The sequence below is a fragment of the Puntigrus tetrazona genome, chromosome 24 (genome assembly GCF_018831695.1).
Source record: "Puntigrus tetrazona isolate hp1 chromosome 24, ASM1883169v1, whole genome shotgun sequence".
In the NCBI taxonomy this organism is placed as follows: Eukaryota; Metazoa; Chordata; class Actinopteri; order Cypriniformes; family Cyprinidae; genus Puntigrus; species Puntigrus tetrazona.
In genome coordinates, this window is record NC_056722.1 from 1,993,564 (window position 1) to 2,011,581 (window position 18,018).

Here is an 18,018-nt window from a genome sequence, read left to right on the forward strand (position 1 = left end):
TGAAATGGTATAAACCTCAAGTTATGTAGAGAGGTGTTTATGGTTTCTGCCTGATGAAATAGATCTACCGATAATGAAAATAGTTAATGATGTCACCCCACAGGGTAATGTAGAGGCTTGGCTCGGTCTGTTACTGGATGGAGTCAAGAAGACCATTCACAACATTATACGACAGGCCCATATGGTTATTACTGACCAGGGCTTTAAACTGGTGGAGTTCCAGTCGAGGTTCCCTGCTCAGGTTGGGCTGCTCGGCATACAGCTCATCTGGACCAGAGATGCTGAGGAGGCTCTCTGTAATAGCAAGACCGACAAAAAGGTTTCAATTTAGTCCTTGTTTTGGTGGTTCATGTAACATTTAAAATCAGTGTTGTAGTTTATGAATGAACAGCGTTCTTTCCCCATCTATAAGATTTATCCAGTATATATTTTCTGTTGTGTTTTTGACATTATTTTGTAGGATGTATCACATTTTTTTATCGATCATTTTGTCTTTTTTGTACAGATAATGCAGACTACTAACCAGAACTTCCTGGATCTTTTAAATGAACTGATTGATATGACTACTCACGATTTGACCAAGATGGAGAGAACCAAATATGAGACACTCATCACAATACATGTTCACCAGAAGGACATTTTTGATGACCTGGTATTTAATTTGTGGGCTCTTCAGTATAAATTGGTTGCTATGTATCATTCTCTGTATCATTCTAATAAAGCAAATAGCTTTATACTTACAGACGTAATTTAACACCGTCTATATACACTATTGTGTATTGTGTAAGCTGCTGAATACTGAAATTTCCTTTGGGATTAATAAAGTACCTAAGTAGCTACACTGTTGTTCAAAATAGACATATTTATTTTCTTATGGTCACCAAGGCTACCTTATTTGATCACAAATACAATAAAACAGTAATAATGTGAAACATTTTCAAAATTTGAAATCATGTTTTTTTATTTTTAATGGAATCATTTTTAAAATGTTCCAAAGTATATTTATTTGAAATAAAATCTGCACTGATTTAAATTCTGATTTAAATAACAAATTGCCTTTTTATGTTCCACTCAAGGTGCGAATGAACATCCGCTCACCGTTAGACTTTGAATGGCAGAAACAGTCCCGTTTCTACTTCAAAGAGGATACAGATCGATGCATAATCCAAATCACTGATGTGGAATTTGATTACTGTAATGAGTATCTGGGCTGCACTGATCGTCTGGTGATCACACCTCTCACTGACAGGCAAGTGTAGATGTAAAAATGACACATTCATGAGCAAAAATGGCTCTTAATGAATAGCACCCATTTTTTGCAGTGCATTAACCACCTGTTTATTTACTTTGTTGGTTTGTTTCTTGCAGATGTTATATCACGTTGGCCCAGGCTTTAGGGATGAGTATGGGAGGAGCCCCTGCTGGCCCTGCTGGGACAGGAAAAACTGAAACCACCAAAGACATGGGGCGTTGCCTTGGAAAATATGTGGTTGTCTTCAATTGCTCCGACCAGATGGACTTCCGTGGACTGGGCCGCATCTATAAAGGTTCAGTCCACCTGAACTTACTTCTCAAATGCGTCTTTTCTCTTTGACCTCATACCTTATATATCACCTGTTTTAACTTTAATCAAGATAGTGGGTGCATATTTAACATGTATGTATTTTTTCCAGTGGTGTTTTAATGTTTCTAATGTTTATCAAACAGGATTAGCTCAGTCTGGTGCATGGGGCTGTTTTGATGAGTTCAACCGCATCGAGCTGCCAGTGCTCTCAGTAGCTGCTCAACAAATCTACATCGTCCTGCAGTGCAAGAAGAACAAAAAAACTCAATTCATATTCACAGATGGAGATGTGGTGGATATGGATAGAGAGTTTGGGATCTTCCTTACTATGGTAATGACAACCTTTTTATGTCATGGAACTATCCTGCAGCCATATGGGAAACATCCTGACATATTTTGTCTTAGGCTGATGATACGTTTGACAACTATTTTTGAGAAGTGTAGCTTGGGTACTTTCTCACTACAAATAGGTAACACATTTCTAAGTGGATACTTAAAATTGGTCATTGGCCCTGTGTATCACCTGGTTGCCCATTGACGGCAACATTGCTCAAAAAGTTGCTGCTTAGCTTTACTTTTTCTTCAGCAATTCTCCCTGCATTAAATGGTAATTTTTTATCACAGAACCCAGGTTATGCTGGTCGACAGGAACTTCCTGAGAACTTGAAGATTCAGTTCCGCACAGTGTCCATGATGGTGCCTGACCGAGCCATCATCATGAGGGTAAAACTTGCCAGTGCAGGTTTTCGTGAAAATCAAGTCCTCAGCCGCAAGTTTTACACGCTGTACAAACTGTGCGAGGAACAGCTTTCTAAACAGGTACTCAAAATACATAATTAAAAAGATATGTCTCAAGTAATTATTGACAGAATTTTTGGGTGAGCAATTCCTTTAACACAGAAACTAGCAGCCTTTTAAAGTGTCATGAATCCCTTTAGTTAAGTCATATATATACAGTATGTGTGTGTGTGTGTATGTGCATTTATTTAATACAAATTGTTTCAAAGCAGCTTCACAGTAATAAACAGAAAAGTTACAGTGTTACAATGTTGAAATAATTTGAGTTTTGAGCTTTTTTGAGCTGATATGTTGTTAAAAAAATAAATCAATTATTATTTTTTTTATTTACTATTTTTTATTTTACATTTTAAACACATAAAGTTTTCTTTGTTAAGTGACATGACATCTTACTGTTGTTGTTTTTTTCACTTAACAGGTCCATTATGACTTTGGCTTGAGGAACATCTTGTCTGTTTTAAGAACTCTGGGAGCTGTGAAGAGATCTAACCCAACTGAACCAGAAAAAACTGTGGTCATGAGAGTTCTGCGTGACATGAACCTCTCGAAACTGGTAACTATGACTGATTCAAATCTGTTGAACACCTTGAAGTAATAGGATAAATGTTTTCAGCAACTGACTCTATTTCTGCCTCTCCCTCCATACAGGTAGATGAAGATGAGCCCCTGTTCATGAGTCTGATAAACGACTTGTTTCCAGGCATTCAATTGGATAAAGCTGGTTATCCTGACCTGGAAGCTGCTATCACCAAACAAGCTGAAGAAGCCGGGCTGATTGCACACCCACCCTGGATTCTCAAACTCGTGCAACTATATGAGACACAGAGAGTGAGACATGGTTAGACATTATCCATTTTACTTCTATTAGATTCATAAGAATGAATTTTGTCGTATGCCCATGGCAGTAGGCTTACATAGATTTGGTGAAGTGGACAATGCTGTCCTCATTCCATATATTTGTGTAGGTATGATGACTCTTGGTCCCAGTGGAACAGGAAAGACCACATGTATCCACACTCTAATGAAAGCAATGACAGAATGTGGAAATCCACACAAAGAAATGAGGATGAATCCCAAGGCAATTACTGCTTCCCAGATGTTTGGCACATTGGATGTGGCCACAAATGACTGGACAGATGGTGTCTTTTCTACACTGTGGAGGAAAACTTTAAAGTCCAAAAAGGTGAAAGAGATGCATTACAATCATCTTAAGTAAATGAATAATATGCTTATGTAACCCTTGACAATATTTGCAATATGCTTTTACTATTTGTTATTACTGATCAAACATGAAGAGTTTAACAAGTAAATAGACAATATTTAAAAATATTAATGTTTGTAATTTGTAACTGTAAGTAAATGACCTGCTGCTCATGACTTTTCACTAGAATGTACTTAAAATTTTAATTAAACTACTGCATGGTAAAATATTTCACAGGGAGAACATATATGGATTGTTCTTGATGGTCCAGTCGATGCTATCTGGATTGAAAATCTCAACTCCGTCCTGGACGACAACAAAACCCTCACCCTGGCAAATGGAGACCGAATACCAATGGCTCCCAACTGCAAGGTGGTGTTTGAGCCACACAACATTGACAATGCATCTCCTGCCACTGTGTCCCGCAATGGAATGGTCTTCATGAGCTCCTCTGTTCTGGAATGGCAACCCATATTGCAGGCCTGGCTGCAAAAGATCCCAGCAACACAAGCTGAAGTGCTACTGGCCTGCTTCAACTCTATCTATCAGGTGAAAGCTAGACACGTGGGCAGTATTTTACTTGCTTTTTGATATATAGATTATTGGACAATTTTCAGTTACATTTTGAGAGGCATCTAGTGATATAAATTAGGTAAAACATCAATATAAAAATGGATCAATACAACTCTTGTACAACCATTTAAGCTATTAAGTGGTTTATGAATATGAAAAACTCTATTGATTTTTTTGACATTGCCTAGGGAAAGGTAGGAGAGGAGTTTGTACACAGTTTTGAAAATCTCTTTATATTTATTGACTATTTTCCACAGGATTTGATGACTTTTGTCTGCACTGCCGTTTCCCCAAAAATGCAGCTGCTTGAGTGCATGTACATCAAGCAAACTATTGATTTATTACAGGTAAACTGTGATGTACAGTCACAATCATTTTCATTTATCATGAAATAAAGCTTATGCAGTTCATTGAATTAATATACTCCATCAGTTAGAATTTTAGACATTAAATGGGTTTAATTCATGTTAATCCTAAAAATAGAATGATCTTAAACTATAATCTTGGAAAGTGGTGGGTATTTTGAAGAATTTCTAATATAAAATGGTTCTGATTTGTTCAACATAGGGCCTGTTGCCAGCCGTTGAAGAGAAACACCTAACAGCAGCTCACATCAAACGTCTCTTTATATTTGCTGTGATGTGGTCTGCTGGTGCTTTGCTAGAATTGGATGATCGAGCTAAGATGGAGGTATTCCTTAAACAGCACAATGCCAAGTTGGACTTGCCCAAAACACAGGAAGACCAGACCATCTTTGAATTTGTGGTCAGTGCAACTGGAGAGTGGGATCTCTGGTCTACCAGGGTAAGACCATTATTTGTTAAGTACAATATTAAGTATAGTCTAAAACCACTAGGGATCTTTTATTATAGCATGTCTCATGCTACAATTTTTCTTGTTTTTTTGTGTGTATTTTTTTTTCAGTGCAATAGTGAGTTACTATTTTTAACATACCTTTTAACTGCAATGTCATTAGGTGCCAGAGTATCACTATCCCAAAGATTCAGTTCCTGACTATGCCTCCATTCTCGTACCCAATGTTGACAATATACGGACAGACTTCCTAATGCAAACCATTATGAAGCAAGGCAAAGCTGTCCTGCTCATCGGTGAACAGGGTACAGCCAAGACAGTCATGATCAAGGTACTGTGTCTGTTTCAGTTAATCCATGCTGTTATCAGCAGAATAATATTTTGTTATAAATAATTCACTTTTACATTTTCCATTGCTAATCAAAATGTTGCTAGTGAAATCCAGGGATTACTGCACGGATTTTACTCTTCAGGTGATTCCATCACATTACTTCTGACAAAACTATGTTATCCAAAACACAGGGCTACATGAGCAAGTATGACCCGGAAACGCATTTGAGTAAAAGCCTGAACTTCTCGTCGGCCACTCTGCCTGGCATGTTTCAGCAGACTATCGAGAGTTACATAGACAAACGCATGGGCACCACCTATGGACCTCCAGGTGGGAGGAAGATGACTGTCTTTATTGACGACATCAACATGCCAGTTATCAATGAGTGGGGTGATCAGGTGAGCAGTCACATGCTTCTTTGTTAATTAATTTTCCAAAAAAAAAAGCACACTATGCTCAACAATATACAGATGACCTCAATAGACATGGACTGTAGTTCTGGGTTTTAATTTTGTGGGGATAGTCAAATGACAAAATTAATAAATGTAATAAAACCTTTTAATAAGTAAACAATAATGGGCTACAGTGATGATACATGTTTGTTAGCCAAACCGGATGTAGAATCATACTGGTTCCCTCAACAAAACCCAATTAAATTATTTCATTAGCTTTTGGAATATAGCAGAAAATAAGTTCTGTAGGCAACATACGTTTACGATTCTTAAATATTTTATCATGATAATTTTCAAATAAACACAAACACAGCAGAAACAAAAAGCTAGCTGTAGGCTATAAACGTTTCACTATCATCACTAAACTTGCAACACTTTCTAAAAACAATTTTAGCTAGAATAGTTCGCAAGAGTGCAATTAAAAAGACAACGAGCCTTTAGGACAATAACACAAAGTCAACAACACTCAATAGTATACTGTTTTTCTCTGACTGAGTTTCTTGTTTTTTTGTTTACCACACAGATCACTAATGAAATTGTTCGCCAGCTGATGGTGCAGGGAGGTTTCTACAGCCTGGAACGATCTGGGGAATTCATCAGTGTAGTCGACTTGTATTTGGTGGCTGCCATGATCCACCCTGGAGGTGGCCGCAATGATATCCCCCAACGGCTCAAACGCCAGTTCTGTGTGTTTAACTGCACTCTACCATCCAACTCCTCCATAGATAAGATCTTCCACACGCTGGCCAGTGGTTATTTTTGCTTAGAAAGAGGTTTCACGGAAGAGATATGCTCTCTAGCTGCTGCCCTGGTCCCCACCACCAGAAGAGTGTGGCAAGCCGTCAAAGCAAAGGTAATGGAGTCATAATATGATCGAAAGAGGTATAAGGAAATCTGGAAATCTGTAGTCTCTCCAAATTTGATAATTTTTTTTTTGAGTCTATTAAAACATGCATGCAATGTGTAACAGCACACAATGGTCCAAATTATTAGAAAATGGTGCCCTCTTTTGGTCAGTATGCTTCAAAGTAAACTGAGCTGCATTAATATTGTATAGCTCTTGCAGTATATTTTAAATACACTACCATTTCAAACTTTAAAGTTTTACTTTTTCAAGAAATTAACAGATTTAATAGCATGGAATCAATTAATTGATCAAAAGCGACAGTTTTACATTGCAATCAACTTTTTTAAACAAATGCTTCTCTTTTGAGCTTTCTATTCATCAAATAATTCAATAAATAATCAATGGTTCCTACAAAAATATTTAGCAGCATAACTGTTTTCAACATTGATAAAATTATTACATTTTGCTAATATTAGAATGATTTCTGAAGGGTCATGTGACACTGAAGACTGCACTGAAAATTCAGCTTTGCATTCCTTTCACATGAGTAAATTAAATTCAATGTTAAAATACATTGATAAATGTATTAGAAATATACTATAAGTTTAATTATATTTCACAATATTACTGTTCTTACTTTATTTTTGATCAAATTAACTCTCTAACTTTCAAAAGCATTACAAAATCTTACCAACCCCAAATTTTTGAACTAATGTATATTCATAAAGTAATGACATTATGTTATCGTTTTCAGATGCTGCCTTCTCCTGCAAAGTTCCACTACATTTTTAACCTGCGTGATCTGAGCAGGATATGGCAGGGCATTCTCACTGTGGGATCAGAAGTATGTAAGACGCCTCAACTGCTGGCATCTCTTTTCCGCCACGAGTGCACACGGGTCATCGCCGACCGTTTCATTGATCAGAAGGACAGAGAGACATTCGATAGCATTTTAGAAAGGGTATGTCAACCAGATCCTCACAGGCTTCAAAATAAATTTTTATGTGTTTAAGAAAAGAATCATAGATTTTAATTGTATGATACGTGTTTCTTCACAAGTATTTGTCTGTTCTAAAGATCACAGTACAGGATCAGGGTCCTGGCCTTGTGGAGCAGGGGCCAACGGAAGCCTTTTTTGTGGACTTCCTGCGGGATGCTCCAGAAATGACGGGGGATGAACCTGAAGATGCTGAGGCAGAGACACCAAAGATCTATGAGCCCATACCTTCCTTCAAGGCCCTATCAGAGCGCCTGTCTGTGTTTCAGCAACAGTATAATGAAACTGTTAGAGGAGCAGCCATGGATCTGGTATTCTTTGAGGTTAGTGGAACAAAAATGATTATGTTGAAAATTTTTCTGTAGAGTGGGTATTACTCTAACGTGCTGTCGAGTTCCTTTTACACATTAAAAGCATGTACATCTATACTTGTACATTTGCACATAATCCACTATCTACCTCTACATAGCTACTTTTTAACCTGTTTACATTGTACACACATAGATAATATTTTATTATCATAGATTATTGTTATTCGATGTATATTTCGGTTGTATTTATTTCTACAAGTAAATGCATTTTCTTTCTCTTTTACACAATCTTTGGAATGTACCAGACTAACATTTCACTACAAGTTGTACTTGTACAAAATGTATGTGACAAATAAATAAAATCTTGAATCTACTTTGAAAAAAATATATTGTTTAAAGTAATAATATTTTTTTATTTCTGTTTTTAAGATGCAGACTTAAAAAAAAGTTACTTTGTAACTTTTATAGTTGTTATGTCAGGATATAAAGTTTTTATTACAGCATTATATGTTTATTGGTCATACATTTTTGTCAGGAGTACTATCGTCAAAGTTGACAATTATCTTACAGTTTGAACTGGGAGTATGGCTCTGTTTTGGGCAAGAACTCCCTGCACATCTTTGCTAGGCTGCAGGGGGAGCAGCGATAACCCCCCAGGGTAAACAGAACAGAAACAGCAGTTTTGCAGATACCGTTAAAGTTTTTTGTACATATTTTCAAATTTGTCTGATTCAAAGGCTGAATCAGAAGGTTGAATCCTGACTGACAAGAGGAGAAGCTGGGGATGGAGGAGGGTAATTAGCTATTGAGCAACTTGAAAACTGAGACCTAATATGTGAATGCTTAGATATATGTCATATTCTTATAGGTAGATGGAAATCAGCTGAGAAGCTACTGGTGCAGGCTTGACTAACATAATATTCTTTTTATTTATTTATTTGATCTCACATGGACCTCTGTACACTCTCACAGGATGCCATGATCCATTTGATGAAAATCTCTCGGATAATAAGGACAGCTCGTGGGAATGCGTTACTGGTTGGAGTCGGGGGTTCTGGAAAACAGAGTCTCACCCGACTTTCATCCTTCATTGCTGGATACCAGAGCTTTCAGATTACACTGACACGGTGAGAAAATTACTATAGAACTAATTGTTCTTATATATGATGGTTTGTTTTCTCAATGCTGTCATTAGGACCTTTCACACCCTGTGTATTCTGAGTGCTCGGTGAATTTGATCCATGTTTCACATTCTGTGTGAATGGCCCCTAGAACTGCATAGTTTCAGAAGCGGTGATACCTTTAAGCAAGATTTCTTACCCATGGGCTCTAAAGTGTGAAATCTTCCTCTTCCCAATGTTAAAATGATTATCTAAAGTTATACTAAGGATACAATACTGATACTTTCTCTCACTGATTTAAATTTAGTTCAGTAAGTAATCAAATACTAAAAATATTGAACAATCTATTCCCTTACAGAACATACAATGTCAGTAATCTTATTGAGGACCTGAAAGCCCTGTACAGAATTGCAGGTTTGGAAGGGAAAGGCGTGACCTTCATCTTCACAGACAATGACATCAAGGATGAAGCTTTTCTGGAGTACATGAACAACGTTCTGGCATCGGGAGAAGTCTCAAACCTGTTTGCTCGAGACGAGGTGGATGAGATCACCCAAAGTCTTATTCCCGCCATGAAGAAGGATCTCCCACGCTGTCCACCCACCATCGACAACCTCTACAACTACTTCCTGTCCAGGGTGCGCAGTAACCTTCATGTTGCTCTCTGCTTCTCTCCGGTGGGTGAGAAACTGCGTTCCCGTGCCCTGAAGTTCCCCGGCCTCATCTCAGGCTGCACTGTGGACTGGTTCCAACGGTGGCCACGGGATGCTTTAGTAGCTGTGGCTCATCATTTCCTCTCCAACTATTCACTGCGTTGTTCAGACGAGGTGAAGAAGAGTGTGGTTGAAACTATGGGAACATTCCAAGACATGGTGGCAGAGATCTGCACAGAGTATTTCCAGCGCTTCAGGCGTCAGACCTATGTGACACCCAAATCCTACTTGATGTTTATTAAAGGATACCAGATGATTTACTCTGAAAAAATTGATAATGTGGGGATGCTTGCAGAGCGAATGAACACAGGTTTGCAGATAAATCTGTTGCAAATTACATCAGAATTTCAGATTTGTTGCTGTATTTTCCCATGCGGCAAAAAACTACAAAAAAAAATTTATTTCTAAAATATGTTTTAAAATATATTTATGTACATATATTTTTCACTAATTTAATTTGTATTTTCTTTTTTAAATATAAATTAAAATAATTTTTTAATTTATACTAAATGTTTACTATATACAGTAAAATTTGTTGCTCTCTAACCCTATCCCTAAATATTAAACTATTAGATAATTTTAATTCTGATGTTAATTTAAAAAAAAATATCTGTAGTAGACAATCTTTATTTGTATTTAGCCTTCTGTAAGATTTGAAATGTATTTTTCTTGCCTTGACAATACGTTTGTTTATATATATCTCAGCTCTCAGCTTGGTATCTTTGAGCTTCACTGTTCGCAAAATACATTTAGCATATATTTCAAAGGACATAAATAAATAAAAAATATAAATACATGTAAAAAAGCATTTTACTAATTACAAGGTCAAATATTTGAAAACAACATACTCTAAACTCTTTCATCTCACTGCAGGTCTTGAACGACTCATGGAGGCCGAACAGTCTGTTAATGAGCTTCGTGTGGAGCTGAGAGAGAAGGAGAAGGTGCTGGAGGTGGCTAACCAGAAAGCAGAAGAGGTTTTGCAGGAGGTCACGGCCAAGGCACAAGCTGCGGAAAAGGTGAAGGCTCAGGTCCAGAAAGTGAAAGATAAGGCCCAGGCAATTGTGGATGAGATAGAGTTGGACAAGAAGGTGGCTGAGACCAAACTTGAGGCGGCCAAACCAGCTTTAGAGGCAGCCGAGGGTGCGCTAAAGGTAGATGTCTCAATGATGCTAAATTACCTCTGAAACTGAATTTTGATATTATTTTGTATTTTATGTTGACTTGAAGATCTTAAATTTAGTCATCTTAAATCTTTATACCATGTGTGCTTTCAAGACCATAAAGCCTGCAGACATCGCCACAGTGCGTAAACTGGGAAAGCCTCCACATCTGATCATGCGGATCATGGACTGCGTGTTGCTGCTGTTCCAGCGACGGGTGGATGTGGTCACCATGGACCCTGAGAGACCCTGTGTGAAACCTTCATGGAGTGAAGCTCTTAAATTGATGAACAACGCTGCGTTCCTCGGCATGCTGCTAAACTTCAACAAAGTCAGACAGCACTGTGATACATATAAAATCTTAATTTTATATATTGTATATATTTTAATTGTTAAAGGGATAGATCTATCTTACTGGATGAACAATCTTTACAACATTTAGGAGTAAATTTTAAATGTTAAGTAATATTTCAAGATGAACGCTTCCTTGACTGATGCAACTTAGGTCTACTTGATTATACATAAATGCTTTATAAAAAAATAATTGTAAATATCAAATATGATCCATCCGGTTTTTGAGGAACACGTATTTGTATATCTCTGAATGATCATTGTATTTTTTGCATCCATAAAAGATGCATTGAGTATGTTCTTAAGCACATGCACATTTTTATATATAGATTTATTGATTGTCAAAGCTTAAATGTCATTAACTACTTTTTATATAAAAATTTATATCAGGGCTTATATTATAACCTATTCAGGATGATAATCTGAAAACCCTGTTCTCATATTGCACTCATAGTATCACTTCATATCTCCCAAGTTCCATCTATATTTGTATTGTCCATTATTAATATAGACTTTCTGCTGCTATGCACTCTATCAGTGACAGAGTGCCCTTTGGGATGTGGGTCAGTGGTTGCTGGAGAATGCATCTGTTCATGCTATGTAAACAGGATTATAGTGTCCAAGTAACGATCCAAGTTTACAGCAGCCTTAGGCCAGTATGACACAGAATATGCAGCCATCAAATAGCACAGTCACAGTGGAATCAACACCTAGGACAGAAATAAAGCAGAGATTAAACTTGAATCTCTATCTGATCTTTGGATTTTCCCATTTCTTTGGGTCAAAGTGATTTTATATTTAGTTCTTAATGAATTAATCATGGTCACCAATGAAATTGTTGTCAGTTTTAACAATGCAACAGCCTCACATTTTCATTTTTGTCATCATTTAAAGGACACTATTACAGAGGAGATGGTTGAACTGCTCACTCCATATCTGTCGATGGAAGACTATAACCTAGAAACAGCTAAAAGGACCTGTGGTAATGTAGCAGGCCTCTGTTCCTGGACTGAAGCGATGGTGGAATTCTTTGGCATCAATAAGGAAGTTCTGCCCCTAAAGGTGATGTCCTGTTTTCTAATTAACCTTTTGTAGGAGGTTCTTAAAGGAAATATATAACCTAAACTTGACAGTGCAAACTGTCATATATCAATAGAATAGCATTTATTTTAAATATATATTTTAAGTGTCTTCACTGTCTTTTGAGAACAATTTAAGGCATGCTTTCTAGTAAAACTCTTGATCTCTTAAAAAAAACTGTTAAATCCCTTAATAAATTCCATACTTTATGCATGTATCACAGGCAAACTTAAAACTTCAAGAAGCTCGTTTGACAGTAGCACAGGATGAATTAGCAAGGGCTCAGGAACAACTGGACGCGAAGCAGAGAGAGCTGGATGAGGCTCAGGTGTGATATATATGTGATATAATGTATAACCAAAAATTGGGTCTTTTTCATATATATAACAGAACAGTAACACTTTTAATTCTCTGGTTGAAAATAAATGAGTACATATATGAGTTTTAAGTATATAGTTAGCACAAATGTTTGGATTAGCATTTGTAATTTAAATTTTGATTTTTGACCAAATTTCAAGTTTATATGAATTTACAAAGTCTTAAAATGCCAGATGGATGTTTATGCACAGGCAATGTATGATGCTGCCATGAAGGAGAAGCAAGACCTGCTGGATGATGCTGAGGCATGCAAGAAGAAAATGTCTAATGCTGTGGCACTGATAGATGGACTTGGTGGAGAAAAGGTTTGAAATTTCCTTGCAGAATTTAGAATGGACTAAATGAGAGCTATACTACAGATATTTGATATTTGCAAAGCCTCGAAAACATCCAAAAAGGTGATCCGTGCATGTGCTTATGTCTGTCTCAGATCCGCTGGACGGAGAGCAGTGCTCAGTTTGCGAGACAAATCAAAGATTTGGTGGGAGATGTTTTACTAGCCACTGGATTTTTATCCTATGCTGGGCCTTTCAACCAGGAGTATCGCAGCCTCCTTATGCAGCAGTGGAAGAAAGAGATGAATATCCGCCACATCCCTTACAGCGAGGTATATAGTCTTTTTCATTTAATATTTCAGCACCAACAACTTATTACTTTCTCAATCATGTATGAGATGTTGTTTTTACAGTTCAGGAATCTTATAAAACGGTTCTCATGATTTCCTGCACAGAACCTGAATTTGATCAGTATGCTGGTGGACAATGCCACTATAGGAGAATGGAACCTGCAGGGTCTCCCCAACGATGACCTGTCCATTCAAAACGGCATCATCGTAACAAAAGCTTCTCGTTATCCTCTGCTCATTGATCCTCAGGGTCAAGGCAAGATCTGGATCAAGAACCGGGAAAATAATAATGAGCTCCAGGTACTGATCTGATAACAGTTTAATCTAACTTTACAGTTTGATTATATTATCATTACTATAATTATCAGGGTTTTTTCCCCCCATCAGGTGACATCTCTAAACAACAAATATTTCCGAACTCACCTGGAAGACTGCCTGTCCCTGGGAAAACCTTTGCTTTTAGAGGATGTTGGGGAAGAGCTAGATCCAGTGCTGGATAACATTCTGGAGAAGAACTTCATAAAGTCTGGAAAAACTTCTAAAGTAAGTCATGTGACTACAAGAATAAATTCTATAATTTTTTACATTTCTAAACTTAATCTTGTTAAGTTAAACTTAGTCTTGTTAAGACATGCACAGATCTCAAACTTCTCTGGCCTTTAGTAGACCAAGCTAAGATACTTTCTCTTGTGTTAGGTAAAAGTTGGAGACAAAGAAGTGGATGTAATGGATACATTTACTTTGTACATTACAACAAAACTAGCCAACCCTGCGTACAGCCCAGAAATCAATGCTAAGACAGCAGTGGTGGATTTTACAGTTACCTTGAAAGGTTTGGAGGACCAGTTACTCGGCAGAGTCATTCTCATAGAGAAAAAGGCAAGTCTGAGACAGTGTTTTTTTATTATCAAAGTATACTATTATAGTTTTTATTACCATTTTAAATAATTTTTACATTTTATATTGTTCATTCAAATTTTTGGTTTTATTGTAATTTTTTAATCAATTATTTTCCAATCAAGGAAATGGAAGCTGAACGTGTGAAGCTCTTGGAGGAAGTGACATCAAACAAGAGGAAGATGCAGGATTTGGAGAGCAATCTTCTGTACAAGTTAACCAGCATTCAGGGCTCTCTTGTGGAGGATGAGTCTCTTATTGAGGTGCTCGGAGTGACCAAGACTATAGCACAGGAGGTACTTTATTCAATTATAGTCATGTACTTTCAAGCAGATGTAAAAAAATGACTTTCAACTGTATTTAAGCTAAAGCTAAAATCCCCTGCCATCCCTTAGGTAAGTCAAAAGCTGGCAGTTGCTGCAGAGACCGAAATTAACATCAACCACACTCGAGAAGAGTACCGACCGGTGGCCACCAGGGGGAGCATCCTTTACTTCCTGATTGTGGAGATGAGTCTGGTCAATGTCATGTACCAAACTTCACTACGCCAGTTTTTGGGCATCTTTGACATGTCGATGGAGAAGTCGCCAAAGTCCCCCGTTACAGCTAAAAGACTAGACAACATCATGGAGTACCTCACATTTGAAGTCTTCCGCTATACTGCTCGGGGACTCTATGAAGATCACAAGTTCCTCTTTACGCTGCTTTTGACATTGAAAATAGACCTACAGGCCAAAAATGTTTCTCACAGCGAGTTTCAGACCTTCATAAAAGGTTTGATCCATGATGTTTTGCAGATAATGATGTTTACTTTCAGTTTGATGTCACAATTCATTTAACAGCATTCATTTCAGACAACAGCACAATTGATGGCCATTATATGCATATTGATACTCCCCACAATTCCCTATAATACAGTCCGTTTAAAAATGAATTTCAGGCTCAGTAATTAAGTATTTTACGTTCTAAGGTGGAGCATCACTGGACCTAAACTCTGTCGAGCCCAAGCCAAGGCGCTGGATCCTGGACACCACGTGGCTAAACTTAGTGCAGTTGTCCAGCCTGCCTCCCTTCACTGCTCTCCTAACCCAGGTGGCCCGCAATGACCGTGCCTGGAAGAGCTGGTTTGATGAAGCCACTCCAGAGGAGACTCCTCTTCCTGATGGTTATGAGAGCCAGCTGGATGCGTTCCGCAAACTGCTGCTGATACGAAGCTGGTGTCCTGACCGCACCATTGCACAGGTGCAGGGAAACCGTTTTTCTGAGTTTAAATACTTTCTTAAGATGCAGATCAATGTTATTTTAGTGACATGACTGTATCTTGATAAATCTTTTTACGAATATTGCTTTTTACGTTTTGTTCATTTTAGTTTAAAAGCTGCAATTTCTGCTTCAGTAATTCTTATTAGTTTTTGTTTTCTAAAATGTCTTGTTTAGTTTTAATTTAGTTATTTTAATTCAGTAGTTTAAAATTGTTATATTCTATTTTATTTCTGTTAAAATGTAATTTATTTAAATTACCATAAATTTTAGTAGTTTTATTTTTAATTAGTGATAATATTAGCACAGAGCAATGTTTAATCTATAATAGCATTGATTCAACTTTGCTCTGTTATAGAACAAAATCAAGCTATTTTGCTAAGACAAATATTGCAAACGTCATATAAAATAATAAACAATAGCATTTTCTAATCGCTACTTACCTCCATTCACCTACCTTTTTTTTTGAAAACGACAAGTGGATGAAGGTACTTTTTTATGATAGGGACCCGTCTGACCTTTACAATATACCAGATAAATGTTAGTATTTTGTATTCATAATATGTTGATACTTTGAAAAAACACCAGACATTATTGTCTGATATCCAAAGCTGATAAATGAGAGGTGTGCCTTCTCTAATATTTTGTGAGCTCTTAGAAGCTCTTAGAAGCAAGCGCATTTCCCTTTCAGGACCTTCCTGTCTATAAAAAGATCCTGTGAAATGAATCTGAACAGCTGATCGGCCACCCAAGCTCCAGATTGTCACTTAACATTCATAATCAAACCTGCCTGTTAGGACGTTTAACGATCAAGGGATCACAAAACCTCTCAAGAACACATACCCAGGTCACTTTAATGCCAAAAAGGATAGCAAAAAAATATTTTTTTTCGTTGCACTTTATACTAAGTTATATGTCGCCCTTGATGCTGGTATATCCAGCATCTCTGTGGCCCTGTATAGGACAAGCAGTTTGTAAATTCGATTGATTGAATTTTAGATTTGTTGGATGATTGTCCACAGTGAGAGTAGAAGGACTGAAGATACCACTAGCCATAGTCATTTATAATTTGACACCACAGGCTTGTTATATGGTCATGGGTAGGCACATGTTGTTCATTTACTGGTCAGTGAAGTACTATGACCTTATTTAGGCATAGATCATCGTTCTTTTAGACCAACTGAGAATGTGAACATTTGAAAACGTAAACATTTCCTGCCAAATGGTAACATGTTGCTTTTTAAATGTTTTCCTTTACGTAAAGAGACAAGACATTGACAATTGTTAATCCAACCACTTTTCTCCTAAAATTAATTACGGTTAAATCACATACTGTAGCTTTCCCAACACACCTGTTCATCCCCCATCATGCCATTATTTCTGTGAGATAATATTTTAATGGCAGCACTCACATGCTGTACTGTGTTGAAATATTAATTGTCCAAATATTTCCTTTTACTTGAAAAGACAAAATTAATAAATTGAGTCTTACTGCAATATGATTTTTGAATTGCAAACACTGACTTATTATTGCCAGTAATTAGTATAAATTTCAACTTTGAATTCTGTTTTTAATTAAGAACCATTAAATTTAACATGCATATAATATAAATTATGTTTAGCATAGCAGCATGCATTTATCTCTAACAGCTACTGAGACAAATTCAAAGCAGTCACAAGAAGTGAATAGCCTTTCATTGACTGCTGACCTAATGTGTGTGCTTTTCACAAGACTAAATATATTCATTAAACATTAGTTTTTATTGGATTCATGCTAAGAAGTCTTTAATTACCATTTCTCTTTGTGAACTACTTGATATTTCAACAGATGCCTTCAAGTATTTTAAAATGTCTAATCAGTGTATTCAGAATGGCCATTTTCGTGGAAAATATAATTTTGCTTCTTTTTATTCTGTAAAAGGCACGTAAATACATTGCCGAGTCAATGGGGTTGAAGTATGCAGAAGGAGTGATTCTGGACATGGATGCCATGTGTTCAGAAAGTGATAAGAGGATACCTCTAGTCTGCTTCCTGTCTATGGGTTCTGATCCCACAGAGAACATAGAGAGACTTGCCAGGTCGAAGGTATAAATAATTCATCATTACACGCTTTTCTAGAATGCTTGATTCTGACTGGTCACTCTGAAGTCAAATATTTGCATGTTTGACTGTTGCCACCTTCAGATTCATTTAAATTAAAACATAGCTTGATGTGAACGTTTGATGACTTTTGAGATCTGATTGTTGCTCAACAGTTTTCTTGTTGTTTTGCAGGGTGTTCCTTGCAGACCAATCTCCATGGGACAGGGACAGGAAGTACATGCAAGAAGGCTTCTGGCACAGAGCATGTCTGATGGAGGCTGGTTACTTCTGCAGAACTGCCATCTGGGATTAGAGTTCCTGGATGAAGGTTTAGAGACAGTTACCACAACAGAGAGCATCGATGACAATTTCAGGTTGTGGGTGACCACAGAGGTGCACCCTAAGTTCCCCATTAACTTCCTGCAGTCTTCAATTAAATTCACCAATGAGCCTCCCCAAG

At 37.2% G+C, this 18,018-nt stretch overlaps 1 protein-coding gene across 1 annotated transcript in view; it reads left to right on the forward strand.

Annotated features, from left to right (window-relative positions):
• The window catches only part of dnah5l (dynein, axonemal, heavy chain 5 like), a 36,450-nt gene that overhangs the window by 14,614 nt on the left and 3,818 nt on the right, over nt 1-18,018 (forward strand). The window contains exons 40-72 of the mRNA XM_043226614.1: nt 104-319; nt 506-652; nt 1,077-1,249; nt 1,369-1,547; nt 1,708-1,895; nt 2,189-2,383; nt 2,781-2,915; nt 3,011-3,200; nt 3,328-3,545; nt 3,801-4,112; nt 4,394-4,483; nt 4,704-4,940; nt 5,113-5,280; nt 5,472-5,678; nt 6,256-6,585; nt 7,334-7,540; nt 7,657-7,899; nt 8,860-9,014; nt 9,367-10,031; nt 10,595-10,875; nt 11,000-11,215; nt 12,130-12,297; nt 12,539-12,643; nt 12,885-12,998; nt 13,124-13,300; nt 13,424-13,618; nt 13,706-13,861; nt 14,015-14,197; nt 14,341-14,511; nt 14,611-14,989; nt 15,186-15,457; nt 17,397-17,561; nt 17,751-18,018. Coding sequence (XP_043082549.1) covers nt 104-319; nt 506-652; nt 1,077-1,249; nt 1,369-1,547; nt 1,708-1,895; nt 2,189-2,383; nt 2,781-2,915; nt 3,011-3,200; nt 3,328-3,545; nt 3,801-4,112; nt 4,394-4,483; nt 4,704-4,940; nt 5,113-5,280; nt 5,472-5,678; nt 6,256-6,585; nt 7,334-7,540; nt 7,657-7,899; nt 8,860-9,014; nt 9,367-10,031; nt 10,595-10,875; nt 11,000-11,215; nt 12,130-12,297; nt 12,539-12,643; nt 12,885-12,998; nt 13,124-13,300; nt 13,424-13,618; nt 13,706-13,861; nt 14,015-14,197; nt 14,341-14,511; nt 14,611-14,989; nt 15,186-15,457; nt 17,397-17,561; nt 17,751-18,018 — 7,105 coding nt within the window. The remainder of the gene's footprint in view (nt 1-103; nt 320-505; nt 653-1,076; nt 1,250-1,368; nt 1,548-1,707; nt 1,896-2,188; nt 2,384-2,780; nt 2,916-3,010; nt 3,201-3,327; nt 3,546-3,800; nt 4,113-4,393; nt 4,484-4,703; nt 4,941-5,112; nt 5,281-5,471; nt 5,679-6,255; nt 6,586-7,333; nt 7,541-7,656; nt 7,900-8,859; nt 9,015-9,366; nt 10,032-10,594; nt 10,876-10,999; nt 11,216-12,129; nt 12,298-12,538; nt 12,644-12,884; nt 12,999-13,123; nt 13,301-13,423; nt 13,619-13,705; nt 13,862-14,014; nt 14,198-14,340; nt 14,512-14,610; nt 14,990-15,185; nt 15,458-17,396; nt 17,562-17,750) is intronic.